General features: G+C 42.7%; 1 protein-coding gene across 2 annotated transcripts; it reads right to left on the bottom strand.

Annotated features, from left to right (window-relative positions):
* On the bottom strand, positions 1-27,964 carry LOC137296878 (ankyrin repeat domain-containing protein 13D-like). Of its 2 annotated transcripts, none has more exons than XM_067828764.1 (14): positions 27,766-27,961; positions 27,080-27,215; positions 23,052-23,176; positions 20,477-20,522; positions 19,669-19,722; positions 12,954-13,043; positions 12,429-12,612; positions 6,790-6,856; positions 6,086-6,250; positions 5,015-5,291; positions 4,329-4,487; positions 3,768-3,865; positions 1,567-1,646; positions 1-920 (listed from the first exon to the last, which is right to left on the bottom strand). In XM_067828764.1, exons 1-14 carry the CDS (start codon positions 27,859-27,861, stop codon positions 707-709), a joined length of 1,791 nt encoding a protein of 596 aa, XP_067684865.1. In that variant the 5' UTR covers positions 27,862-27,961; the 3' UTR covers positions 1-706. The 2 variants fall into 2 exon arrangements, with proteins under 2 accessions (XP_067684865.1, XP_067684873.1); XM_067828772.1 differs by having other exon boundaries at positions 623-920; positions 6,092-6,250; positions 27,766-27,964.
* Between the last annotated feature and the right edge of the window lie 25 nt (positions 27,965-27,989).

Raw genomic sequence — 27,989 nt, 5'->3', positions numbered from 1 at the left:
TATTGTATCTTGCATTAGTCCTTTATTACATCTTGAAACAAACTGAGAGAACAGCCAGTACCTCTCACAGACACTGTGCTCAGCCTGACTATGCCACTGGTTGTCTCCTTTGACAGTTTAGCCACCAAGACTAGCTTTAAATCAATCCACTCTCATCACCTCCAATGCTGATCTCAAACAATTGTTCATTTATCTTGGATGTTTCAACTCAAGTAACAGAAAGTAATCTAATTGATTTAAGGATTATTTATCGTTTGTCAAGCTCAAATTGTCCACAAACAACATCCAGTTATTGACTATAGATATTAGCCATGGCTTAGGGTTGGCAATATCAAACTCTGCATAAAGACACTTAATATTACAAACTCTGTGTATCAGATGTAACGAAAATCGTACAAAATAAAACGTGCAGACTCATTCATGCTTATGTCAAATTTCCATACATACACTTCCGTGGAAGAAGATCTGTTCAAATTGTAATTGGGAATTCTCCTATATCTCTAAAACACAGCATTCAAAATCAGTGGACAAATCATGAAAAGCCATGAACAAGTCATAAATTTTTAACTCAATTCACACAAATTTGGGCACCATAACTGGCAACAACTATTCCAGAAACTGCTCTGATAAGCTCATTTGTCTATGAAGCTGTCCCCTTTATTCTGCTAAGAGGTTGGACTAGATAAAAGTGTGGATCTAACACCCATCATTTATCGGTAAGGGATAATTTTAAGATTGCTTCTAACTGCTCTTCTTCTTCTTTTCGACGTCTGACCGACTCCTCCGATTCCTTCTGTGACAATTCCAGGGCTAGACGCAGCTGCACGTCTTCATCATTCAGCGAAGAACGAGGCTGACTAATTTCCACAGGGCCACTGGGTTCAAGCCCAGAATTCTGTCTCAAGCTCTCCGCTATTGCTCTGCAGAGGGAAAATGGGTATCATTACTTTCACTTATTCTAGCATGGTGCCACTGGACATCATGCTTTATGCTACCATGGTGCCAGAGGACATCATGGTTTATCTTACCATGGTGCCAGGGGACATCACATACTTTATGCTACCATGGTGCCAGAGGACATCATGGTTTATGTTCCCATGCTGCCAGAGGATATCACATTATTTATGCAACCATGGTGTCATTGGACATCCTGGTTTATCTTACCATGGTGCCAGGGGACATCACATGCTTTATGCTATCAAGGTGCCAGAGGACATCATGGTTTATCTTACCATGGTGCCAGGGGACATCACATGCTTTATGCTACCATGGTGCCAGAGGACATCATGGTTTATCTTACCATGGTGCCAGGGGACATCACATGCTTTATGCTACCATGGTGCCAGAGGACATCATGGTTTATCTTACCATGGTGCCAGGGGTCATCACATGCTTTATGCTACCAAGGTGCCACTGGGCATCATACTTTATGTTCCCATGGTGCCAGTGGACATCACACTTTATGTTGCCATCGTACCAGTAGGACATCATGTCTTTCGTTACCATGGAACCCTGTGGACCGGTGCAAGCTGGATGAATGAGTGTATCACTATAGGCAATGCTTACCTCTGTAACAGGCGTTCCTCCTCCTCCCGAGCTGGACCTGTTGGGGGAGTTGTCTTGTTCAGGGCCTCCCAGAATGTCACCTTGGAGTAGAGGCAGTGAGTAAGCTGAATTTAACACTATTATGACTAGTACTTCGGTTATGTCAATAATTCACTGAGGGTGTGTGTGTCAGCGGATGAACTACTTGGGTACTTCCTCCCCTAAATGACAATAATTTGAGATTGGGGTTTTCAGCCACAATAAGTATCTATATCACAACCAGAAATTTACACTTGCTAGTCCAAATATTGCACTTGTATATATGAAGATATAGACTTCAATAACTTTAAACAAAATTTTACAAAAATGTGCAGTTACATTCCACACTGACAAACAACTGCATGAAAACTTATAACTTCTCACTAGGTGCTGTTGCATCTAAAGAACTAGCAGTGCCATTGATACATCTACAGACCATGGTCTAAAGAACCAGCGGTGCCCTTGATACATCTAAATATCATGATCTACAGGACTAGCAATGTCCGTGATACATCTACAGACCATGGCCTAAAGGACTAGCAGTGCCCTAGATACATCTACATGCAATGATCTAAAGGACTAGCAGTGTCTGTGATACATCAACAGACCACGGTCTAAAGGACTAGAAGTGCCCTAGATACATCCCCATACAATGATCAGTGCCCCTGCTGGTAAGACTGCAGAATAATGGATACCTTCCGCCATCTTTGAAAGCAAGCATGTTTACTTTTGGTTAGGGTTAGGGTTAGGGTTAGGTTTAGAGTTAGGTTTAGAGTTAGGTTATGGTTAGGGTGACGTGACACTAAACAATACAGCTGGTAGGTATTCAGTATGCTGTAGGACGACCCCCTTCTCCCACCAATACATCTGTAGGACAACCTTACGAGGGACTGATAAAACCCCATATTTCCCTCGACACGATGTGATGACGCATTTATCTAGGTGAATGTTTTCACTAAATCAAAACAAAACAACACGCATCGATCCTTTGACCTCAATGCACCGCACGTTACTAAAGGCTTGTCGATGTACGCTTTTCTCACTTTGTGTCGTCACCGTGGCGGAGTGGGGTGACATGACTTTCGTAGCGAGAGTACACGACTTATATACTCCCGCTTGCGGATCGTGATGGATGTACATGGTATTTTATCAGAGTCACATGGACCAAACAAAACTCGACATTCTTACATGAGGCTAGGTAAGTGTCCTTGATACATCTACAGACCATGGCCTAAGTGACTAGCAGTGCCCTTGATACATGTACAGACCATGGTCCAAAGGACTACAAGTGCCCCGATACATCTACAGACCATGGTCTAAAGAACTAGCAATCCCCAGATACATCAAAAGACCATGGTCTAAAGAACTCGAAGTGTCCCTGATACACCTACACACCATAGTCTGAAGAAGTAGCAGTGCTCCTGACACATCTACAGACCATGATCTAGAGGACTAGCAGTGCCCCTGATACATCTACAGTACGCTTGTATCATGTAAAGCTCATGGGCATCTGTTCAGGTGCTGACTGTTAAAACATACAATGTTGTGGCCTCTTCATTAGTAGTGTTCAAAAACACAACAAAGATCCAGGTTAGAATTAGTCTTCAGCAACACATGCTTGTCGTAAAAGCTGATTAATGGGATCAGGTAGTCACGCTTCCTGTCCTGGTTAACATATGTCACTGTATTCATGCTGTTGATCACTGGATCTCTGGCCCAAACTTGATTATTTACAGACCAAATACGACCCAGCTTCAAGATGACTATGAGAACTGAGGTTGAAAATACTGCACTGATACACCTACAGACCACGGTGTAAAGGACTAGCAGTGCCCCTGATACACCTACAGACCATGGTCTGAAAAAGTAGCAGTGCTCCTGACACATCTATAGACCATGATCTAGAGGACTCAGTGTCCCTGATACACCTAAAGACCATGGTCTAGAGGACTAGCGGTGCCCCTGATACATCTACAGACCATGGTTTTAAGAACTAGCAGTGCTCCTGACACACCTACAGAACACAGACTAGAGGACCAGCAGTGCCCGACACACCTAAAGACCATGGTCTAGAGGACTAGCGGTGCCCCTGACACACCGAAAGACCATGGTCTAATGGACTAGCTGTTCCCTTGATATGTCTACAGACCACTGTCTAAAGGGCAGGCAGTGTCTCAGCATACCTGATCATTCTCTGTGCCTGCCTCCATCAAGCTCTGTTGTATTGCAAACTGAAGGAGCTCATCATCTTCATCTCTCAGTCTTGAATGGTGGGCATCACCTACACAAGGAGTTACCTTGATTACTACTCATCATTTACAACCATTCAGGGACAGAAACAATGTTTTTTGAAACAATCTTACAAGCAATGAATATGTTTGGTGAATGGAAGGCCGTTTCCAATGTGGTGTATCCCAAGATGATTAATAGGGCCTGCAAGTCTTGCAAGGTGCTATTTCCAGTACTATGCTGGTTCTCAGCTCCAAGTGTACAAGCATGCAAGGCTGTCACAGCTGTTGACAGTCGTAATACTTGGCTAACTTGGGGTTGGTTAGATCAGAAATTCTTTATTCCTGCAATGATTATTGGGTTCTTTCTGTCAAAAGACAACCATGAGAACTTTTGATAGGTATGAACATTGTTTGTCACAAGTACTAAGGTCTTGTGAAAAGCTGTGACCTACTTACAGGCCCTATTGTCCCTACAATAATCAGTGAACGAGTCACCAGTGTACATGTGCTCACCTAGACGACCATACCCTGGCGGTGGGTTAAAACAGCTATCGTCTACAACACATGTGCTTTCCTCCTCTTGGATACAGGAAACACCTTCCACCGATGACTCCATTGCAAAGATGTTGCCAAATGTTATTCTGGCATTGAGGACATGGAACAGTGGAATCTCTGAAATAGTGAGTGAATATAGTTTTATGCTGCTTTTAGCAATATTATGGCAATACCATCTTGGTGAAGAACAGAAATGGGCTTCACACATTGTGATCTCTGAAATAATACATAATGATAAACAGTGGTGAAGTGTACTAATATTAGACAGCCAACATCTTTGCTTTTACCACATGCTTCTGGAGCTTCCAAATAAACTGAAATGAAACTGAAACAGCCTCCTTCACAACAAATTCTTTCAAAAATGGTGATGTCTTTCTTAATTTAGGATATTTCCTTATGAACAAATTTTGCTTACTGAAGACAATGTTATTATGTGAGAGCTGCCACAGCCCACCCACCCTATCATATGACTAAACAGCATTACTGGTACTTTTGAGCAGGAAACCCTAGAGTTGCTCCCATTTTCCCTTACCCACAACTACATGAAAGCAAAGTCTGTAACCTGTCAAGCGAAACTGCTAACCTCCAGACTACCCTATCTGACCTTTAATGTGATGTACATGGTGATTCACATCATGTCTTACCAATCTTTGCTGGGAAGCCAGCCGGTATCTGCAGAGTGATGAAGTCTCGAAGCTTCTTAAAGTGGGCATTGCTAGCTGCCATCAGATCTATAATGGGCACCACTTGTTCCTGTAGGGATAGAGGGAATGTCTCGCACAACCACAAGGTGGCCTTGAACTTCTGGGTCTTTGTTGCCTGTTCAATTGGGCGACCGATGTCACGTTCCTCAAGGTCAATCATTTTATTGAAATATTCCTCTGGTGTGATGGAACAGGGATTATAAGACACTGATGATATCTGTGGAACAGAAGGAAAGGATGATATGTACGCTTGTATCATGTAAAGCTCATGGGCATCTGTTCAGGTGCTGACTGTTAAAAAATGCAATGTTGTGGCCTCTTCATTAGTAGTGTTCAAAAAAACAACAAAGATCCAGGTTAGAATTAGTCTTCAGCAACACACGCTTGTCGTAAAAGCTGATTAATGGGATCAGGTAGTCATGCTTCCTGTCCTGGTTAACATATGTCACTGTATTCATGCTGTTGATCACTGGATCTCTGGCCCAAACTTGATTATTTACAGACCAAATACGACCCAGCTTCAAGATGACTATATGAACTGAGGTTCTAAATGCTGCACTGATGCCACAGCCGATGGTACCATGACAAAACCTCACATGACACTCAGATCAGGTGAGCAAAATATAATATAAAAAAATATTTCTACATTTTCAAGGAAAGTGTGAGAATCTGCAAGATGTTCTCAATACCATACCCATCAAAATTCCGCTTCTAAGAAAGAGTTAAATACTCTAATTCAGACTAGGAGACATCCAGAACACTATACAAGTTATTTTATCCAACCCACATAATTTTAGTAAGATAAACACTTTGCTGCAGTATCCCATAAGGTTTTATGAGGTTTTATGTGTCCCCATTATATTTTATACTGTGAGCCTTCTGTTTCTCCTAAGAATGCTAAACACCACATACACCATTGTAATCATGGAACAGCTTCTAGTGTTCTGGAGAGTCAAACAATAACCGCCCTAAAAAAATAGATAAAGTTGCCAAACTGGCACTGGGCATTACATTTACCCCATTTGTTGCGGCCTGGGTTTTGGTGTGCTCCTCTGCTACTCCAAGAAAGGACTCCAAGGGCGTTTTATTGTTGCGTTTTGATTTCTCCTTGTCTTGTTGCGTGAGGTGCTCTGTACGTGTTTTAGTGACCAGTTCTACATTGCTTGCACTGAACACCTGGAAGAAAGTATGTCAGTAATACACATACTTCAGTGGTGTCTGATAGTGACAAATGTGGAGTTTCCATACAGATTCCATATTTAACTCTATAACTCATTACCATGTAGAGACACTGATGTTTGTATTTATTTCATTCTTTTATCATCATCATCATCATCATCATCATCAAGACAGAAACATAAGTATATTGTGAAGACTGAATTCATAGCTTTAACAGATGTTTCAACTTTTCCTTGGAAAACTAAAACACAAATATCTATTATTGGAATAATCCCAGGTGCCTGATGCTACTATTACTCTATGTATACCATTTTCATATGTTAACCTTAAATGGATAACTAAAAATACAATTTCTCAATCTGAAGACATGACACAAATATACTGGACAAAATTAGTTAGGGGTATATGTAAATTTTGAAATTATGAATAACAATTTACTTATTCATTGACAATCTGATGAAATTTCAATCATAAAAATATCAACATCCCTACATTATTTTGTCCAGTATATAATTTGATATGACTCCTGCACTTACTTTGCACTCATAACCATTAACATTCTCGATCTTGTCATTGCGCCAGCCCCATATACCAGCCTTGTTTCTGAAGAAATGAGACAGGACTTAACCGAATGCAAAATTATTTCATAAAATAAGACAACATAATCTTGATACGATATTGAAACACTAAAAAACATCTATTGCTGGTTGTCCATGTATCAGGGGGGCACCCATAATATATAACAGGACAAAGTCCAACAATTTCTCATGTTCCATATTTGGTATTTGAATAATGTAATTTTCTGAATAAAATATATATTTTCTACTTTTCCTGACTCATGCTTAACTGCATAGCTCCTCCTCCCTGGCGAAGGTAGAGGAATACCCGAATGCTCTGTCTGATGCAACTAAATGTCAAGATATTCTAATCAAGACTAGTTGCGACCCTTCTTCATGTACAAGTATCTTCATTATGACTATAGGGTCATAATCACTCATGTTAGTCTGCTCGAGACGTGCACATGGCCTTTCATGGCTGCGCAACGTCGAGAGGCCCAAACTGATGAATGCCAGTGATGTTCTCTCTGGCTATGTCTCATAGGTAATGGTTGGCAAATACTGAGTTTGACTTCCAAAAGCAGCCCTCCATTTTAGTGGATAGCGAGGTGCTATTCCTGCTGCTTTGTAGGCTCTCAATATAACAGCTCTGATCCACACTGAGATAGTGTTGCAGGATACTTCTGTAGGTGCACTAGAGATGGAGATCTCGTTGACCCTTGTTTGTTTATGTAGAAAGCCACTGTTGAGTTGTCTGTGTCGATCATAAGTAGCTTGTCTCTTCAGTGTCATCGACCAGTGATGGATGGCATGAGTCATCGCTTTCATCTCCAACTGGTTGATGTGAAGAGCTCGATCTTCCTTCTTCCAGATTCCTGCTGCAACCTTGTTGTTAAGATGGGCACCCCACCCTTGGAGAGACGTGTCTACATAGAGACATTCAACTGGCGAGTCCACCATAACGGGTGTGGTCTCAAGATATCCAGCTTCATAAAGTGGTCAGGACATGAAACCATGACTCAGGAACCGCTGTCATAGACATAGTTGTAGGCATCTTCGTCTGGTCATATCCTGAGATGATGTGAGCAGACCAAGTAGACATTGTCAATGTCATAGTGGTAACGGAGAGGGTAGAACTTATTCTAACATCAGCTTGAACTCTAACCCACCAATCCTCTGGGACAGCAAGGTATTTCACTGCAGTGATGAATCAAATCCTGAGGAATTTAGATTGACAAGTCATCCAAGCTGAGTTAGTAGCCTGATAGTGAAGTCCAACTGTAGACTGAGTTGATTTCTCTCATGATGAGCTTGTATGCTGTGAATATGTGTCATTCTTCATCTTCAGATCATCAACACTGTTCATTACAAACGAGTTGACATTCGAAGGAAGTCTATCTATAGCTGTCAGCCTGTCCGATCAGAACCTGTCATTCATTCCTGCAAGCCTCCTGATAGGCAACGTTGAATCTGCTGGTAGACGACGTTTATGCCACCTGAAGACTCAAATGACACTCTAAACTGCTAATCTAGTGTGTAATCCACATCTTTCCATCAGTCTGTAAGCGAATGTAGACGACTTCCTGACACTGGAACAGTAACACCATTTTCTGCGCAGGGCATTGTCTCTGGGGACCAATCAGATTGTAGATGTGACATCACCGGTCTAGCAGTCAATTGATCATTGTGAAATCTTGGTCAGACAGTGATAGCCTTGCTAACATTCAGGCTTGTCTGTAACCATGCTTTTTGACGAGCACCTGTCTAGATGAGTAAAAGTGCGCAAAAAAACTCCTGCTGCCAGGTAGATGTGTCAGAATTTTTCCACCGAAGATAATACCGTCATCTCTTGTGTAGTTTGCTTTGGTATTTTGTAGTCGTCTTGAAGAATCTTCGTGACGTATTCGTAGACGTATTGAGAATTCCCCAATTCTTCCAGTAGAGTTGAAGATGTCCACCCACTTGAGACAGTTGTATGTGACAGCTGGGGGTGGAAGACTCCAGTCTTTCCGAACCTGACCTTCAATGTCTACCTCATCTTCCATCCCTGGACCCTCTGGTAATAAACTTCTCATCTCTCACTCTCTGGACTCTGAAGAACTTGTTAGTGTAGTGCTGACTTGTCTGCTTGAGCACCATTGTCATGGTGTCGATGGACTTGATCTTCATGACTTCTCTGGAGTCTTGGGCGACCGCCCTTGCTACCATTTCAATCTTCCCATCAAATATTGTAAGGCTTAATATAAGGGCCTTGTAAAGTTCTCACTCAATGATGAGGCGGACAAGAGACCTCCAGCTGAGTGAGCCGCTTGTTGTCTATCTTGTAGGATCTGTTGCGGGCACTGCTGATGATCTTGTATGCCTCGTCTACATCTGGTGCTCTGATGAGGGGCTCCATATGGTGAAGAGGGAAGCAACAAGCGTTGAAAGATGGCATATGTTGTTGTTGAAACTTGGTTGCTGACTTGAATGCAACTTAGATAATGGTAGATATCGGAGCTATCGGCGGAAATGTCTTCGTTCTTCATCCTGTAAGTGTTGGCTTCTTTGGGGTCCTTGGATGGTGAGACTAAGCCCAACCCATTCGACATCCACAATGTGACTTCAGAATCTGAGAAGAGGGCTACCTCCAGAGATGACAATCGGTAGTATTTGTCTTCTTATGTGAGTCCAGGTCAGCAGGGAAGGCGAGTGCTGACGACGAGCTGGGGCGACTGATGAAGATCTTCTGCGTTGACAAGCAGACCTAGTTGAGTGTTCACACGGAGCAGCAGTCGAAATAGTTGAAGATTGTAGTCTTTGTTCTTCAAAACGACACTTTTTCAAGCTCATGTTGCATGAAGGCGTCTGCGTCAAACGGCTGTGTTGGGTGTAGTGACGGCTGACTCGTAGAGTTGTCTGCTGCGATGACAGAGGCTGTGACGATGCAGTTGGGGCTGATCTAGGTGACGATGAAAGTTGTCTACGCCAGTTGACCTACTGCTCATAGTGTAGAATCAACGGCGGCTAATCGTAGATATGTTGCTCCTGTAGAGGGACCATCTCGTCGCCAAAGGACTTCTTCGTCCAAGTATGTTGATCCTGCGACCACTTATCTGCCCTGTCTCCAATGAAGTTCACTTCCCTGCTCTAGGGGACGACAAGCTGGACCCAAGGCATAGCCCCGGAGACACGTCTGACTGGTCACTGGAATGAATTTCAGCAGTTAATGATAAACGGTTACCCGAAGCTAAATCACCAAACTTAGACTTAGCTAATGAAAGCCAATGTTGCCTGTCCCTCGCAAGCCTGTGAACAGAACGAATTTATAAAGTAAATTATGAAACAGATAAATTTCTGCAAAGTGAATAGTGAAAGAACATACAGGCTTACACGCTGGACAAACTAAGTACAGGTCAACTGCTGACAGCCGTAATCTACACTGCAAACACAATTTCATTAACCGAGACTAAGTCTCAAGCATCTTTGGTCAGCTGACCAATTTAGCGGGAAAAGGGAGGCTATCGGTGGGTCACTGTATTTTATGGCTGCTTCTTTTAGAAGGGAACTTTAAGGGATTTCAGGTGTTCCACTACGTTCACCAGGGAGGAGGAGCTAAGCAATTAAGCATGAGTCAGGATAGTGAGTGAGTGAGTGAGTGAGTTCAGTTTTACGCTGCACTCAGCAATATCCCAGCTATATGGCGGCGGTCTGTAAATAATAGAGTCTGGAACAGACAATCCAGTGATCGACAACATGAGCATCGATCTGCACAATTGGGAACCGATGACATGTGTCAACCAAGTCAGCGAGCCTGACCACCCGACCCCGTTAGTCGCCTCTTACGACAAGCTGAGTCGCCTTTTATGGCAAGCATGGGTTGCTGAAGGCCTATTCTACCTCGGGACCTACACGGGTCATGAGTCAGGATAAGGCAAACTAAAAGAAACTATTACCAAAATACCTGATGTTACTAGTTACACGGTGTTTTGGAAGGGTGTACAGGTCTGTGAAACTCGTAAATTCCGTATTTCCTTAGCCAAAGGAAATACAGAATTTACAAGGGTCTTACAGTGGTGTACATCCTTTCAAAACACTGTGTGACGAATTTATTACCCTTGAGATCTCTTCATTTAGTTTATCTTTAAACAACAACATTCAGCTTTCCGCACAGTGAGACACAAAATGTTTTGCCATGTTTCCTGAAAGGTCATAAAGGGAGATAACATGGGATCGCTTAGATGATGATAAAAATGAGTGAATCTGAGGTTTTGTTAAAAGTGAAATACAGAAATATTGTATTTTTTGGACGGATTTATTGACCCAAACAAATAAGAAATTATGGCAACAATTTTATTACTCTGTTTCTTCCAACGCTAAAATTTTGAAGCGATCAGCTGTTTGGTAGACACATTTCATTTAAGGTCAAGGTCATTCGTACAACCTGTGTAGTGTGTCATTTGACAGATTTGATGGAGTGTACAGTTCGTACACCCTGGTTTTGTATGCTTTGGCTATTAACCAATAAGAATTTGACAAACTTATCTTAAGGATTATAAGAACTTGTATGATAGAAGACATGATTTCTATTTTCAACAGAGGGTGAATCATATAAATTGACTTCTTGTTCGTGACTCTGAAAAATTAGACATTGTGTCAGTGCACAGTATACTCTGCTGGTCGGTAATAATCCTCTTGAGCAGATGTTCCAACCTTTGACATGGGATTCTGCTGGTATTTATCTGGGAGGTGACTACAGGGGAGGTAACTCTGTGTTTCCGGTGGGCTCAGTACATGAAAATGTTCTGACCTCTCAAAAGACATTTTATCAGTTTCTTTGTCGGTAGCACAAGGGCAGGCAAATCTGTCCGAAAGACACTTTGATATGCTTTATAATATGGATGCTAACAGACCATACTTCAGGTTGAAGTCAACTATACTAGCACCCATACTTTGTATATGAAAGATACTGACCTCTCAAATGAGATATAATCACTACTGCTAGACACATATTAGATGATCCTGCAAACTAAACGCATTTGTGACAAGAGTGGCAGTACAACGAATTGGGTGAGTACACTTGGCTGCTACAGGTAGCTTAACGATTATGCACGTGCAATACATGCTAACCGTGACAAGAAATCAACACCGCATATTCCTTTGAATGATAAGACTGCAATTTCAGGCATAAGATACTGATATTCCACGCTAACCTTTAGTTAAGATGAAGACAAATAGATGATTGGGGCATTGACAAGCATTTTAGATAGTCAACAATTTTGTTAAAAAAAACCCAGGAAAATGTCATTTGCTTCGTGAAATGGATCGGTGGTCCTAAACATATTTGCTCAGTATATTGTGTTGATGCAATTCGTTGGGATTGTACCTGTTCCCCAATCGAGTGAGCTATAACAATTCATGCGTGAAATGCACAGAGAAAATGAACTTCTCAATATTTATCAGACAACCTGTCTCCCTCTTGTTTCAAGTAGATCGTTCTGTGGGGCGTTCCAAAGTATGCAAATTGGGGTCATTTGTCAGGTCGTGGATCATCTTATATGTGTTTACCAGTATGTAGGTGGTGACTATAGGGGAGGTAACTGATCTAAAGTTAAAATATATATATGAAAGATGCTGACCTCTCAAATGAGATTTTATCAGTATCAATGTAGGTGGTGACTATGGGGGAAGTGAGTCTGGCAGCAATGGCAGCCTCTGAGGGTCTCATGATAGAGGAGTCAGGCATGGACGGAGAGATCCTCATCGTCTCGCTGTACACCTCACGCTGATCGTGATCTATCTCCATCACAGTCGCTCTGTCACCTGTAATTAATAAACACTGGCAATGTTTATAGTCATTGCATGAAATTCTCAAACAACAAAACATGCGAAATAATCACCTGAAGAAATACTAAGCTGAAAAGAAATGTGCAATCTGCAAATCACTTGATGACTGTGGCAGTTCTTTAACACATTCACCTAAATGCTACTTCTGTTAAAAAAAACAAAACAATATTATTGGCATTTCTTAAACTGTTTCTATCACCTAGATAGGACTTTTTTTTGTTTAAAAAAACCAAACCACTTGGACAAACACTTTTAAATACTGTATTTTTTAGGTCATGCCTACATCACTGCCTGTTCTGTCCCCTGGTGTTACGTACCTCCCCCCTTGAATATGTAGCTTCTGCTGCCCCGCTGCCAGTTCATGTTGTCGAAGCCCAACAGTGTGGTGTCAATTCGGACATTAGAACCTGAAACACACACTGGATTCAACACACATTTGCAAAATGATTAAAATCTAAATATTTTAGATATTTAAATACTTACCTTACCATAGGTCTTATGCATATTAACTCAAGCTTCGCTAGTAGAGATCAGACAGACGTTGATTCGCCATTCCCTGAATGGCTACCTCGTGTAATCTACGGATGTAGTCACGGAAGTGACGTGATCTCCCTACTCGCGGGAACGCGAGCCATCCCAAAATTCACTTTTACTGGCAGCAGGAGAGAAAGGTCCAAAGAGTCCAAAGTGGGGAGGAGCATCCAGCGTTGGGAGGGAGTCACCGCCCTATGGTAAGGTAAGTATTTAAATATCTAAAATATTTAGATTTTAATAAATTTTTTAACTTACCTTACCATAGGGCTTATGCATATGGCTTCGACAGAGAGGACGGTGGTGTGGACTCCGGAGGACCTTCACCTCTTCAGCAGACAAAGCACATGCACAGGAGACCCGGGAGACCAATGCCAACGTCACAGGGCAAACCTGGAAATAGGACAAAGGATAACCCATGGGAACTCCAAAAAGAAACCGACGCACCCAGGGGGTGAGGTTAATCTTAAGACCAATGGTAAGAACAGCATAATTACCTAATGGGCGGAAGGCCGGGTGAGTTGCTGTGCAACCACCAATGGGCCAAAAGACTGAAGCCCCTCCATGTCCTCGACCGCCAAGTCCCTAAGGTAGTGTGAGGCAAACACAGTGGCCGACTTCCAAAAACAACCCTCCATAATCTGTGGCACCGTACAGTTCCTGTGGAGGGCCATAGTGGACGCCAGAGCTCTAATTTCATGGGGGTTGTTTGCCGTCGGATGGGGAAGACTCTTGGCATCGTACGCTGCCAGGATAGTAGTCCGCAGCCACTAAGCAATAGTGTTCCTAATTACTTCCCCCTTGCAGGATGAAGAAAAAGGGATAAACAGTCTTTTCCGGTAACGTCTCTTCAAGGCAGACCTCTGGATGTAACATCGAAGGGCCCTGACAGGACACAGGAATTCCTCCTCCGTATCATGTTGTCCGAGGATGGTCGATAAAGGCGGGATGGAGAACCGTCTATCCGGTTGACCGGGAAGCTGATTCTTGGCAATGAAGTCCCACAGCAAACCCAAGTGGACTCGGCCATGCCTGGCTTGTTCAAAACGCACTTGTGTGACATCCAGGGCATGAATCTCACTAGCTGCCGTAGCTAGGGCAAGTAAGAAGACCGTCTTCCTGGACAACAGCTCAAAAGAAGCGTCCTCTAGGGGCTCATATGGGGGGCCTCTCAGGTGTTGTAAAACGACATTCAGATCCCAAGCTGGAGGGCAGAACTTGACCTTCTGGTCCTCCAGCTTGAACGCCTTCAGCAGGGCAACCAGTTCTGGAACTTTAGCAATCTGACGATCCGTCTTGACCGCCAAGACGGAGTTCAACGCTGACAAGTAGGTACCCAACGTACTCCCTTTGAGATGCTTGGAATTACGTAGAAACATAAAAAAATTCGCCACGAACTGTAGGGAAGCTGTCATGGGATCCTGTGATCTCTGAGCACAAAAGCTTTCAAATGAGCGCCACTTGTCACCATAGAGGGATCTGGTGGATGTTCGATGAGCTCGGGCTATGGCATTCGCCACACGCGAGGAATAGCCTTTCGCCCTTAATGCCTTCTGAAGATGGTCCAGCCGTGCAGATGGAATCTCAGCGGATCTGGATGGAGTTGTTGGCTGTGCGGATGACGAAGAAGGTGTGGCCAATCTGGGAGCTGAACCGGATCTCCGCTGACAAGGCGTCACAGATCGGGGAACCACGGTCTGGCTGGCCACCAGGGCGCGACCAAAAGCAGTCTCAGGTTCTGTGTCTGCTTGATCTTGCCAATCACTTCTGGGAGAAGAACGGGTGGTGGAAAAGCGTACGCGTCTAGACCCTCCCACGACAGAGATAGAGCGTCGACTGCCCAATGCCTGTGGATCCGGTACGGGAGACACGTAAGTTGGTAGCTGATGGTTGAAGCTGGTGGCGAAGAGGTCCACCAGAGGTCTCCCGTGGAGAAGGCAAATCTGACGAAACACATCTGGATGAAGCATCCATTCCGTCGGTGAAGGTCTGCCTGGACACGACAGCGCATCTGCCAGAATGTTCTTGCAGCCGGGTATGTGCCGAACCCTGACTGTGATCCCGTTGCTGTCTAGCAGACCTGCTAACACGAACATCTGGTCTAGGAGTTGCTTGGACCTGGTCGTGCCCTGATTCCGGATAACCCAGACGACTGTGGAGTTGTCCGACGCCCCCAGGAGCTTGGTGTTGGACAAAATCGGTAGCCAGTGGCGAACTGCTAGAATGACGGCTTGCAATTCAAGGTTGTTGATGTGCCACGACCTTTTGGCGTCGGACCACAGCCCTGAGGTCGTTCGGCCGGCCAGATGGGCGCCCCACCCTTGCAGGGACGCATCCACGAACAACTCGTGGTCGTGACTGGAGTCTTCCAAACAGACGCCGTAGCATAAGGCGTCCTCTGAGAGTAAGATCCTGCACTGATGTCAAAAGACCCAACAGAGACTGCCACTCTCTGAGGGTCATGGGTTGAGAGAGACCTCGATCCGCAAACGCCAGAATCTTCAGCCACCGATCTGGAGGGACCCTGACAAGATTGTCCTTCGTTAAAAATAATCCCCCGATGAAGGTCAGTTCTTGAGTTGGTTCCAGATGTGACTTGTTGGTGTTGACCATCCAACCCAGTTGATGCAGCAGGCGGGTGGAGAAGTCCAACTGTTTGCGTAGCAGTAGAGGACTGCCGTGGTTGAGAAGGCAGTCGTCTATGTATGGATTGAAGTCCACTCCCCTTAGATGTAGAAACCTGGTAACCGGAAGCATGATGCGTGTGAAAAGCCACAGGGCCGTAGAAATTCCAAACGGAAGCACCCTCCACTGGTAATGTATTCCGTTGAAGATGAACCTCGGGTACTTCCTGTGACGCGGATGTATGGGAACATGTAGATACGCGTCCTGTAGGTCCAGACTGGCTAGCCAAGCCCCGGGAGACAATTTGGCTCGAATCTGCTCTAGGGACGTCATCCGGAAATGAGGAGGGTTGGCCAGATACTGTCTGTTGAAGACCGCCATGTTGTGAATCATGCGCATCTTGTCGGAATCTTTCTTTGGCACCAGGATGATGGGTGAGTAGAACCCCGGGGACCGGTGGGGTTCCAGCACTGTCTCTATGGCTCTCTTGGATAACAGGACGTCGATATTGGACTCTAGGACAGCTAGTTGGTGTTGAGGATATATCCGCAACTGGGGAGTAGATGTCAGCGGTGGAGTCTCGACCAATGGCAGTTTGTAGCCGGACTTCAGAATCTTGCTTACAAACGGATCCTCTAGGAAGATCCAGAAGATCCCTAGTCTCCCACCTACTGGAGTCGGATGGACAGGTACGACTGGGGGTGGGAGGTCCCAGTCGTAGACATCCACGGCTTCAGCGACCAGAGTAGGGGCGCTTGCCTCGAGGGGGTGTCCCGGCTGCGCTCCTGGGGCTTCCGCTGAGCGTCATTGTCCTTAGTGCGGCCACGTCCCCTCCCAAAGGAGGAGCCGATGGATTCCCTCCTGGGAACATAGCGCTTCTTTTCACTTCCTCTGGCTCTGCCACGAAAGGCAGAACCAAGCGCCTCAAAGGTAGACAGCGCGACTTCAGTGTTCGTTAATTCCGCGTGCGACTTGTAAACCTCCGGAATCTTGACGGCGAACAGAAACTTGGAAGTGAAGGGAGCCCGAAGCAACTGGCGCTTAAATTCCTCTTGCCAATTACATGCATCCAGGAAGCCGGAGCGGCGAACCGAAGTAGTCATAGCCAATGCCGCACGTAAGTGACCGAGTAAGTCATGAAGAACTTTGCCCTGCCACTGGAAGATCGTTGTGAGATGATCCACCCTGGAGGCGTTGTCCTCTGATAGGTCTGCTGCAGCCGCTGAAGTAGCTGAGGCTAACGCCGAAATAGGTTTAAGCATGCGCTTGAGTTCCGTGTCAATGGCTGCTAATTTGGAGTCCTGCACTTTATAAGCTGAGAGTGAAGAACTTGACAAGCGCTTGAGTGAGTCGTCCTGAGCCACACCATTATCTGTGAAGTCTAGGCTATGGATCTTGTATGGATCTTGATCGTAGGGTTCAGAGACAGCTTAGCAAAATCCTCATCCAGCAGAGACACTGCATCCGCCACCATAGGATGAGGTGGAATGAGTAGTTCCGGGGACAAACGGATGGACGCCGGGTTATTAGGATCGACTGACGGAGAAGGACAGTCAGGTAGCCTGTCAGCAATCCACTCAAACACTGCCGATAGTGGTAGATAGGTGCCATCATCCTTGCCTACACCTGCCTCTTCTTCATAGTCAGGGCAGAAGTGTTGCTCCTCCAAATCTTCCCAAGAGACTGAAGTCGAATCCCGCCGCTGGGTGAAAGAGGTAGATGGCGTCTGAGTAGAGGAATCCTTCAGTGAAACTCGCGGGGCCTCTGGTGAACGTGAACGCCGAGTTCTGGAAGAGCGCCGAGGAGATCTGGATCGCGAACGGAAGCGCCGTCTGCTCCTGTTGGAATAAGAATCCTCCATGGATCGTCTAGGAGAGCGTGAGCATGAGCGCCGGCGCCGACTACGGTGAGGAGAACGGGAGCGCCGACTTCTCGGAGATCTGGACCGCGATCTGCGTCGCGAGCGTTCCGCTTCTAAGCGCCGAGCGCGCTCCTCGTCTAGCTGACGTTGTAGTACCTCTTCTCTAGATAACGTGTGAGAAGTCCTGGGGATCCGGTAAGGCGCTGGCGGAGGCACAGGAGCCGGTGTCTGAACAAGCGCTGGCGTAGGTATAGGCGCTGGTATTGGAACCAGTGAGGGCGTCCCCATCAAGGCTGTGGACGCTGACGTGGGCGTAGGCGCTGGCGTAGGCGTCGGTGCTGGCATAGGTATAGGCGTTGACGTTGAAACAAGTTCGGGAATCAAGGTAGGCGCTGACATCGGCGCTGGCACAGCAGCTGAGGTCGGCGCTGGCTCTCTAGTAGAAGTGCTGGGCGTCAGGAGAGACCGTAAAAGCCTCTGAACTTCTGGGTGCACCAAGGCGTCCGGACGGGATAAGTTAACGCGTCCGAGCGAAGTGGCTCCGGAGACAATCGAACCGGCGTCGTAGATGAGTGCTCCAAACCAGACGTCGGTGTTGGCCCTGTAAAGGTAGGCAGCTCCGGGTCGTCCTGTAAGGAACCTAATGAAGAAGCTGGGGAAGACATTCTCCTCTTCCGCTGAGTAAACCTCTTCCTACGGACAGCTAAAAAGGTCTTGAAGTCCGCCACTGAAAGACTTGTACAATGCTGACAGCGGCTGTCAAGGGAACAGGTCTGTGATGCACAATCCGGATACCAGGGGTGGGGATCCTTGGCTGACTTCTGCCCCTTGCAGATAGTACAAAACTGCCGAGTCATACACAGTTAACTGCAACAGATAAAAACATACCCGAAGCGTGAAAAAAACAATAACGCTAGAGGTTGAAACGAAAAACACCCCTACAGAAAAAGTGCAGCCAGAGCGCACCCCCAATTTAAAGTGGGTACGCCTGTAAGCTCGCGACAGCGACGGCTAGCAACCAACATGGCTACCTGCGAAACATGTCACGTGGGACAAAGAACACATGAAAAAAGGCAAAAACCGGGAGGAAATACCATACAAAATAGCAGAACAGATGGAGGAAGTATCCCTGACGGAATAAAGAACCTCCAAGTCCGCCATGACACCTCACAAACGACGCAGGAAAACCCACATCGAAGTGAGAAAAAAGGAAACATTTACAACACGAGGTAGCAAGGTAAGTGAAGTTAAATTCAATTTAACTAACCACACACCTAGGGAAACAACACACACCTACCTGTTGAACAACAACTTTATTCAACACAATAGGAAAACTCCGAGCGAAACAAACACGTCTGATCAGACGAACGCTAGAAGTAAAAGTGAATTTTGGGATAGCTCACGTTCCCGCGAGTAGGGAGATCATGTCACTTCCGTGACTACATCCGTAGATTACACGAGGTAGCCATTCAGGGAATGGCGAATCAACGTCTGTCTGATCTCTACTAGCGAAGCTTGAGGTAATATGCATAAGACCTATGGTAAGGTAAGTTAAAAAATTAGATTTATTTGATGATGGATTCCTGTCAAGAGCTGCCTGTCAGTTACAGAAAGTGTGTCATTATGATACATATGCTTAAAGTCATGTGGTCATAAAGATGAACTGAACACAGATTATAATGTCTTGCTTCAGAATGCTTTTGATTGTTACTGTCATTTAGATATGGAGTTTAAAGTTTAAGTGTGCATCAGTGTTGCTGCTTGTACAAGCACCGACTTAGCTGGTTTTAGCTCATTCAGATACCATGCTGCAGTTAAGTCTGAATACCCACACAGACATACTGACTCTGAGGCGACCAGTCCTTGTTGTATCCATTACTACCGAGCACTAGGCAGGGACCAACACGTACGATATTTTGGTATGACTCCCTTCTCCGGGCAGACGCTCTAATGACTACAAAACAGAGGCGGCCTTGTTCTGGTTAAAACAAACAAGTATTATGACTGTGACTTACCACTTTTCCACACTCGGTATGTGTCACTTGGGCACATGCGAGAGATCAGAGGAACTGGAACAAGCAAACCAACATATCAACAGGGTTAAAATGTAACTCAGAAAAAAAAAAATAAAATAAAATTCTAGTTGCCTTAATTTAGGAGAGAACATGTATAGCTTCTTGGAGAAGAGATAATAAGACATTAGCTTCTGCCTGTTTGGGCAGTAATGTGGGAGGCCCAAAGTGACCATGTTCCTAAATTTCTCACAAACATGTTGATGAATGAAACACACAGTGCCAAAACAAGTCAAATGTAACATGTTATATCTGGGATGACACTTTCTCAGTTAAGTACAGATTGTAACACTTTTGTTGGGTTGAATCCCTGTGGCTGTGGGTTCGAAGCCTTGGTGGAACTCAATCCAACAAAAGTACTAGAATCTGTACTTTAATAATAAAATGCAATCACAGATATAAAACTTGTTGCACGTTGATGAAGCACCATAACCTCAAGAAACCTTTGACATAAACATAAATAATACTGGATCCTGGCATTGATAAAGAAACACCACTCTGTGGTCTGTAGATAACCACATCAGACAAACTATTGGTTGACTATCGAGACATGTTCTGCCTCTCAATGGGAAGCTAAATATGACAGGTATTGTGTGACAAAAATGATTATCATAAAGAGTGTTTGTTGTTTTAAGCTGCACGAGCAGTAAGTAAATAATCACACATAAACATGCTTGTGATCTAAAAAGATTCTGGACCAGACAATTCAGTGATCAACAGAGATGTCTATAAGAACTGAGATGTCACTTACCCCAACTGGCAAACTCCCATTTCATTTCAACGTAGAAGTCGGGCGACTGGAAAATATGGATAGCAACTATTAATGAGAGAACATATTTAACCACATGCTTGGAGGTGCACCTTACAATGATACCAGTTTGGTCCCAGTAATGACTACACTCCTGGGTCTCCATCCACAACTCGTTTGTAATACTGTTGTAACCCTATAGTTTATCATAGGCTTACGAATGTCATAGTGCTGTGACGTTCGTGAAGCAGGACCCAGGTAGGCAAATCATTAAGTTTAATATGTGTTGAATAAGGCTGGAAAAGACTGAACAACATCAAGGTGTTCAGATGCCCCGGTATCACTTTCAGTACCACAACCTGTACCTTAATTTTCCTCCCACACCATGACACTGATGGATCATGGTCACTAGGGCTGCAATGATTTGGTTTGATTCAATGGAAAACAATTCTGACACCCAAGTTTCGACTTTCTATAACCATCATCACTATTTCAATTCAATATTTGAATACCTGTTTAAATTATTTACACATTGCCAGAACATAATTTTGACTCCAAATCGTGCATTTGAGTGCTGAAATAAGGTGATGCTGGGGTAATTATCCAATGAGAATTGTTGTCAGTAGATATCGCCAAGCTGACGATGGATTTCACCCTAAAAAAGCTGACTCTGAGAGTAAAAAATGAAATGTGATGTTTTTACTTTTATGAAGAATCGAAGTGAGGGTCCAATACTGGGATTGTGAAAGGCAGGGGCCATGGACCATTTTGCACATTAGAATAACAAATGGTCCATTAAAATTTAGAAGTTTACTATTGATACAATGGTAACGGCCCATTCTAAATTAAGAACATGGGTAATACTCCTGAAGATGATCTACTGTCAAAGTTCTCTATCCCAATTCCAGAAATACTGAAAATCAAATCAAATTGAGGTTTTGGAGAATTCTTGCAGACTTAATGATCACCTGACTACTGTGATCACCTGACTTACAGCAATTTGAAAATAAAAAACCCAATCATTATCCAAATAAACAATGTAGCCAATTCCATATATAAATGTCAAAGAAATTGTTTCAAGAGTTTTGGGCACAGACTGCTCCTATTTCGATGAATAACAATACACTGTATTTTTTACAATGGGTACAATATGTGAAACCCATTTCTGGTGTCCCCTGCCATGATATTGCTGGAGTATTGCCAAAAGCGATGCAAAACCATACTCACTCACTCACACTTGATTACTGATTACTAATGCTCAGTTTCAGAATACAAATGTATGTGTATAGTTTTATTACGTGCTTTTTTTTGCGAATTTTAAAATATTTTGGTTGATTGTTTTTCAAAATATGATAAATGTTTAGGTGATAATTCACTTTTTTTTATATTTTGTTACAAAGCATTATTTGAATCTACCAAGTGAAACTTATGTGAAACAGCAATATCTTTTCCATACATCTTACATTATTTCGGAAAACCTTTATTTCTAAAACACTCCTAAAAAACATTACAAATTCTGATCTATGAAGACCCATGTATACAGCATAAGTGTATACATATCTTCAACAATTTCAATGGAGCATGGTGAAAAATCACACATTTCAAACACAAAAATAATGAAAAAAAAACAAATATAAAAAGTCAGCTTATATATAAAACAAAACAGGAAAGTGTGAAAAATGAATTCATAAATGGATAAAATTACTAGCAATTCTCAAATTACAGACAAATAAATCAATCAATAGTCAATTATAGTTCATATCATATAAAGCAGATTCATGATAAATTCTTCACAAAATATGGCAACATTTATAATACTGTCTGAACATGGTTAAAGGTCAAACATTTCCTAAACCTATCAAGGGATTAGTTTCTGTGTCTGTCAGCTGGTAGGTTTATTGATTTCTAGTCTCTCTCCAGGAACTGACACTGTAACTTGAATCATGGTGACATGATAAGAGGATTTTCACAGACACAACATCTGGGTGTGGTCCAGCACATTAACTCTTATTAGTTTCCATGTGCTAGCATCAGCATATATATTCATTGTGAAAGCATAAGTAAAGTGATTAGTGTGGGACTATCAGGTACAACTGAAGCATATTTCTTTACATTCTGGTTATTGTGATTTGTTTTGCTTGTGTGTTGGGTGTTTCATGCCACACTTGGCAATGTTTCAGCACCATGCCGGTGGTCTGTAATTAATCGAGTCTGGTCCAGACAATTCAGTAATCAACAGCATGAGCGTCAATTTACGCAATTGGGATACAATGACATCTGTGTCCCAAGTCTGCAAACCTTAACATCCGATCCCGTTAGTCATCTGAGCATGCTCAAGAACTATTCCAACCCAGGTATGGTTATTTGGAAACAGAATTAGTTCTTTGTATCACCAAACAGCTTTGCCTAGGAAATTCTCAGCAGTATAATTACAAAACATCAGTATGTTTATGCAAACCAGTGGTCAACATCCTCTGCATAAATAATGGCCTGCAATTCTAAACAGCTCTTCTGGAAACCCAGTCCACATCTGGTGACCAATTGGAACTATTGCTGATTGGATGCCCCAGGAACTCACCTCCTTGAGTTTCTGCAGCAGCTCGGGAACACCAACAGTTCTCTTTGTGTACCTTTGGTAGTCTCTGTGTTGGAGAATCATCTGAACCAGTTCAGGGTCGCCTGTGCTCACTGACTCATGGAGAACTAAAACACACAACAGCAGTTCAGACAACAGCAGTTCAGACAGTGTAGGTTTTAAATAACAGCAGTTCAGATGACAGCACTTCACACAACACAGGTTTACACACCAGTAGTTTAAACAACAGTAGTTCAGACAAAACAGAACTAAACAACAGTATACTAGACAGTACAGGCTGAGATCACAGTAGTTCAGAGAACAGGTTTAGGTTTAGATAGTTCAGACAACAGCAGTTTAAGCAACAGCAGTTCAGACAACACAGGTTCAGACAATGCAGGACTAGACAACAGTAGTTTACAATACATCAGTTCAGACAACACAGGTTAAGACAACAGTGTTCAGACAACAACAGTTCAGATGACAAAGGTTTAGAAAACGGTAGTTCAGAAAACACAGGTTTAGACAGAAGTAGTTCAGACAACATCGGTTTAGACAAAACTAGTTCAGATAATACAGGTTTAGACAGAAGTAGTTCAAACAACACTGGTTGAGACAATTGTTAAACAGATAATTGTTGTTCACATACACACAGGATAAGACAACAGATGACACAGGCTGTGACACTTTCAGATGTGAGTGAGACAGGTTTACTTTAGCAGCAGGTGATACTACTTTTAGGATACTGGAAGAGAGTCATAGAACTTGTTCAAGTGTATATAAGACATATAATACAACATGTCATGCTTTGTGGAGTCATGGTAGTCTTGTAACCTGTCAAAGCATGGTTTGAATAATGACCTACTTCTACTTTTCTGCTATTTTTGTAATGACAGACGATAATCATGATAAGATATGTACAGTGGAATCAGCGTTTGAAATAATCGCCAGCTTGGAAGCCTAGCGCCGGTTATTGTACAACATAAGTTTAGACAAAACAAGTTCAGATAATACAGGTTTAGACAGAAGTAGTTCAGACAACAATGGTTTAGACAATTGTTAAACAGATAATTGTTGTTCACATACACATAGGCTAAGACAACAGATGACACAGGTTGTGACCGTTCAGTCCTTCAGATCACAGGTTCAGGCAACAGTAGTTTCGTAGCCTTTAGTAAATTATCTGTCCTTTTTCAACCGAAAACTCTCTTTTTCCTTTATTAATGTTTGAGAATGATCCACTAGGCCAGAAACATTGTGAAAACAATAAAGAAGTTGACATCCATAACATTTTTTTTTGTCGTACATTATCCATCGTGTTATCATAACTTACAATTTCACTTCCTGGTATTTGCGCAAAGGAAGGTCAACACTCGTCTTCAACAAATAAACAAAAGGAATTTTATCTTGGATCTCCATATTTGTAAACATAGTTTTCAAGAAAGTGTAGCATAAGGTATACTTATTTCATTGTTGAAAAATGCTCAGCTTGACAACTTAAATGTTTAAATCATGTCTATGGAAACTGAAGCATCAGGTTTACTGTGATAAGCACCTTTTGTCACAGACAAAACTCAGTGTCTGTTTTATTGACACCTCTGTGTCCGCCAGCCTGTCTGCTAATGATAATACGCAATACACAACTTCAATCACTGACTACAAGCAAATTTGAAAGTAACAACTATCACTCCATGCACCATAAACAAAACATATTGATTTATGGCTTGTGCGTCTGAGTTGTCTGTCTCATTATGTGAGTGAGTGAGTGAGTTTAGTTTTACGCCACATTCAGCAATATTCCAGCTATATGGCGGCGGTCTGTAAATAATCTGGACCAGACAATTCAGTGATCAACACCATGAGCATCAATCTGCGCAACTGGGAACCGATGACATGTGTCAACCAAGTCAGCGAGCCTGACCACCCGATCCCGTTAGTCGCCTCTTACGAAAAGCACAGTCACCTACTGTGGCAAGCATGGGTTGCTGAAGACCTATTCTACCCTGGAGCTTCACGGGTCGTCTCATTTTGTAATTACATAGACAGGCGGGTGTGATATTTGCACTGATGATAAATATGTTACAATGCCTGCTGATTGCAAACAAACTGGATCTACTTTTTTCGAATGACTGGATTGGATGGAAACCAGTGCAATCTCAGGATGTCAGTTTCAAGTCCTGTTTTGTACTTGGACAAATGACAGTGTCCAGCCACATAGTGGTTCATCATCTCAGTATTTGTTGATTGGATCGAATGCAAATGCAAAAACATAAATAAATAAAAATGAACATGTATTTCTATACCAACAAAAAGGTCCTGAGAATATAGGGATATGAACCAGCCAATGAAAGTCTTTGCTACACTTAAATGGATGGCCACCCAGTGATCGAAATAACGGCCTGCCCGATTGCCCATGGCCTGTAAATTTTGAGTCGGGCTGCCTGGAAATTCTCTCCACAAGCTCATTTTTAAGGTTGACCTACTTTCAGTTCGCTCTAAGGATGATCATTCCATTTTAATCGTCATGTCATATTTTGATTTAAGAAAGATGAATGAAAGCGACGAGTATATTCCATAATTATACATGGACAACTCTTCAGCCAGTGAAGATAGCAATAGGACACTAAAACTGGCTGGCTTAGTAAGCTACGCTATGATTGGATATCTGTTGTCACTTGGTTCAATAAGAACCAATCAAAGAGAGTTTTACTTACTCATTTGTACTTGTTACAAAATGGAGGTGTTTTTGTATGTAATTTAAAAAGGTGGGCAGGCAACTTTCAAGATGGGCAGGCAACATTTATGGGTCACCAGCCTGGCTGTCAGGTTGAGTTGAAAAGTTATTTCAATCACTGTGCCCACCTGCCCTGGCTGCTTCATTTCAAGGGTAGTAATGAAAAAATTAAGACCCCAAAACACAAACAAAATATTGCACTTTTGATTTTCAATTGTGTGCTTAATTTCTGTTCATTTGCTTTTTAATAAGCAGTAGTGCATATTCATATGTCAATTAATGATAACTGTGTTTGAATTATGTTTACTTTTACAGTTGCATCAAAGCTTTACTATTTAGAATACAGATTTCAACCCAAGGAACTTTTCTTGTTTAGAGATCAAGTAGTTTCAGCATTATTTAAAAATGTTTCTTATTTTTTAACATTTTCTTATCTTAAAAAAAATTGAACAGTTTCTGTTAAATAAGACTCTTCTGAAAATACTGACACAATTTCTGACAAACCTTGCCTACAGCAAATAGTAAAATACCTTTGCCAGTCTAAGTAAACTTAGTCTCAGTGTATTTCGTTACACTCGACCACTGAGTCTAACAAAACCTAGTAGAAGGTCGCGTCAGGTAGCCTTTGAGTGACAAATAGCCGTCCAATCAAACGCAAGACGGTTAAATAGATTTAACCAATCAGAGAACAGCTACTATTTAGGGATCGGAGGGACTTTCTAAATATTCAGGTCATTGACACAGATCTCTCCACAAACAAAAATCTGCAAATAACACAGTTATTTGACCCGCAGTATATATGCATTGGGGTTTCTGTTGACATGGTTACCATTAGCTAATATTTCCGCAAGATAACATCCTTGAATATTGCCAAAAACACTATTTTCAGCGACTGTTTACTCTCCATTGTCATGGTTGTATGTACGCTGTGTGCATCACCCAGAAGCGAGCGTACGCTAAATAGCATAAATAAAGAGAATAAAGAGATTTTTTTTCGATATAAAAAGTTCAGAAGCTATATGCGAATGTGCACTTTGGTAAGCTGTGTTCTGATTGGTCAATCTCAAAGGTTACCTGACGCGACCTCCCATAAGGTTTTGTTAGACTCAGTAGTGGAGTGTAACGAAAAGTACTGAGGATAAGTTTACTTAGACTGATACCTTTGCAGCACCACTATAAACATTTTCACTACAAACTATAATCTCTGCTTAATAAGAATGTTCAAAGAAAGTCAGTCCAGTACTGCTAAAATGTATATATGAATTCATATATCACTGTTCTGTTTTCAAATACTTACCTGACCAGTATTTAAGATTTTCAGAATTGGCATCAGCTCCATGTCTCAGCAAAACACGAGCACTTTCAATGTGCCCAAGGGTCACTGCTAGTTGGAGAGGAGCTCTACCCCTAGGGTCCAACAACTCCTTATCATGCTGCAAAACAAAAATAATTTACTCTAATTTACATTAGCAATAAACAAGTCAATGTTTTGAATTGTAAATAAGCATTGACGCATAATGTTTGTTATTAAAAACAACGATAAACCAAAAACTATTTGTATGCACCAAAGTAGAAACATGCCTGTACCTCATTCAAGGAGTTTCAACATCTGAGGATTCTGAACATAATTATTGATGTTCAGTGGAGGGGAAGCATCAAATAACCATTAGTGTGGTGTCGTAGAAATATTACAAGTGAATATGTTTTTTAATCATTCGTTATTGACACATGCTGAGACAAATTCATTGTTTTCAGACCCAAATTAACCAACATCTATTGGCACACAAAAGAGAACCTCCGAGAGGTAAAAGTGCAAAATAATAAATTAACACATATACTCTCCGTTTGAAGGATGATTACTAGGCATGTACACTGAATCTAACCATTATGAGAAAGTGAACATAATCTTAGACAACAACAGTGAACGCTGTTCATCAGGATAATTTTTTCACACGCCATGTAGGCCCAGTCCTAATTACTAACCGTTTTCTTTGCTAACTCGCGATCAAGGTTTTCATAATCATTGTGCCATACAAGCCAGTGTATGGGGAACTCTTCAGATAATGTCTTAGAAGTCATGCTTCAGTCAGATGTATTTTGACAGATCATTACGCTCGCCGACACCCAAAACTAGGAAATGCATTCTACTTCATTCTGACTCATTTGCAATTTCGGAAGTGACCTACTTTACGGCAGTCGTAAAAGAG

This window comes from Haliotis asinina, chromosome 1 (genome assembly GCF_037392515.1).
Source record: "Haliotis asinina isolate JCU_RB_2024 chromosome 1, JCU_Hal_asi_v2, whole genome shotgun sequence".
In the NCBI taxonomy this organism is placed as follows: domain Eukaryota; kingdom Metazoa; phylum Mollusca; class Gastropoda; order Lepetellida; family Haliotidae; genus Haliotis; species Haliotis asinina.
Note: the sequence above shows the minus strand (reverse complement) of the source record. Positions and strands in the feature narration are given on the sequence as shown.

Coding starts and splice junctions, on each gene's coding strand:
- LOC137296878 (XM_067828764.1), bottom strand. CDS start 27,861: ATGACTTCTAAGACATTATCTGAAGAGTTCCCCATACACTGGCTTGTA. Junction 5,292..6,085: donor CCGCAACAAATGGGGTAAAT/GTAATGCCCAGT, acceptor TCTGTTCCACAG/ATATCATCAGTGTCTTATAA. Junction 1,647..3,767: donor CAGGCACAGAGAATGATCAG/GTATGCTGAGAC, acceptor CTCTACTCCAAG/GTGACATTCTGGGAGGCCCT.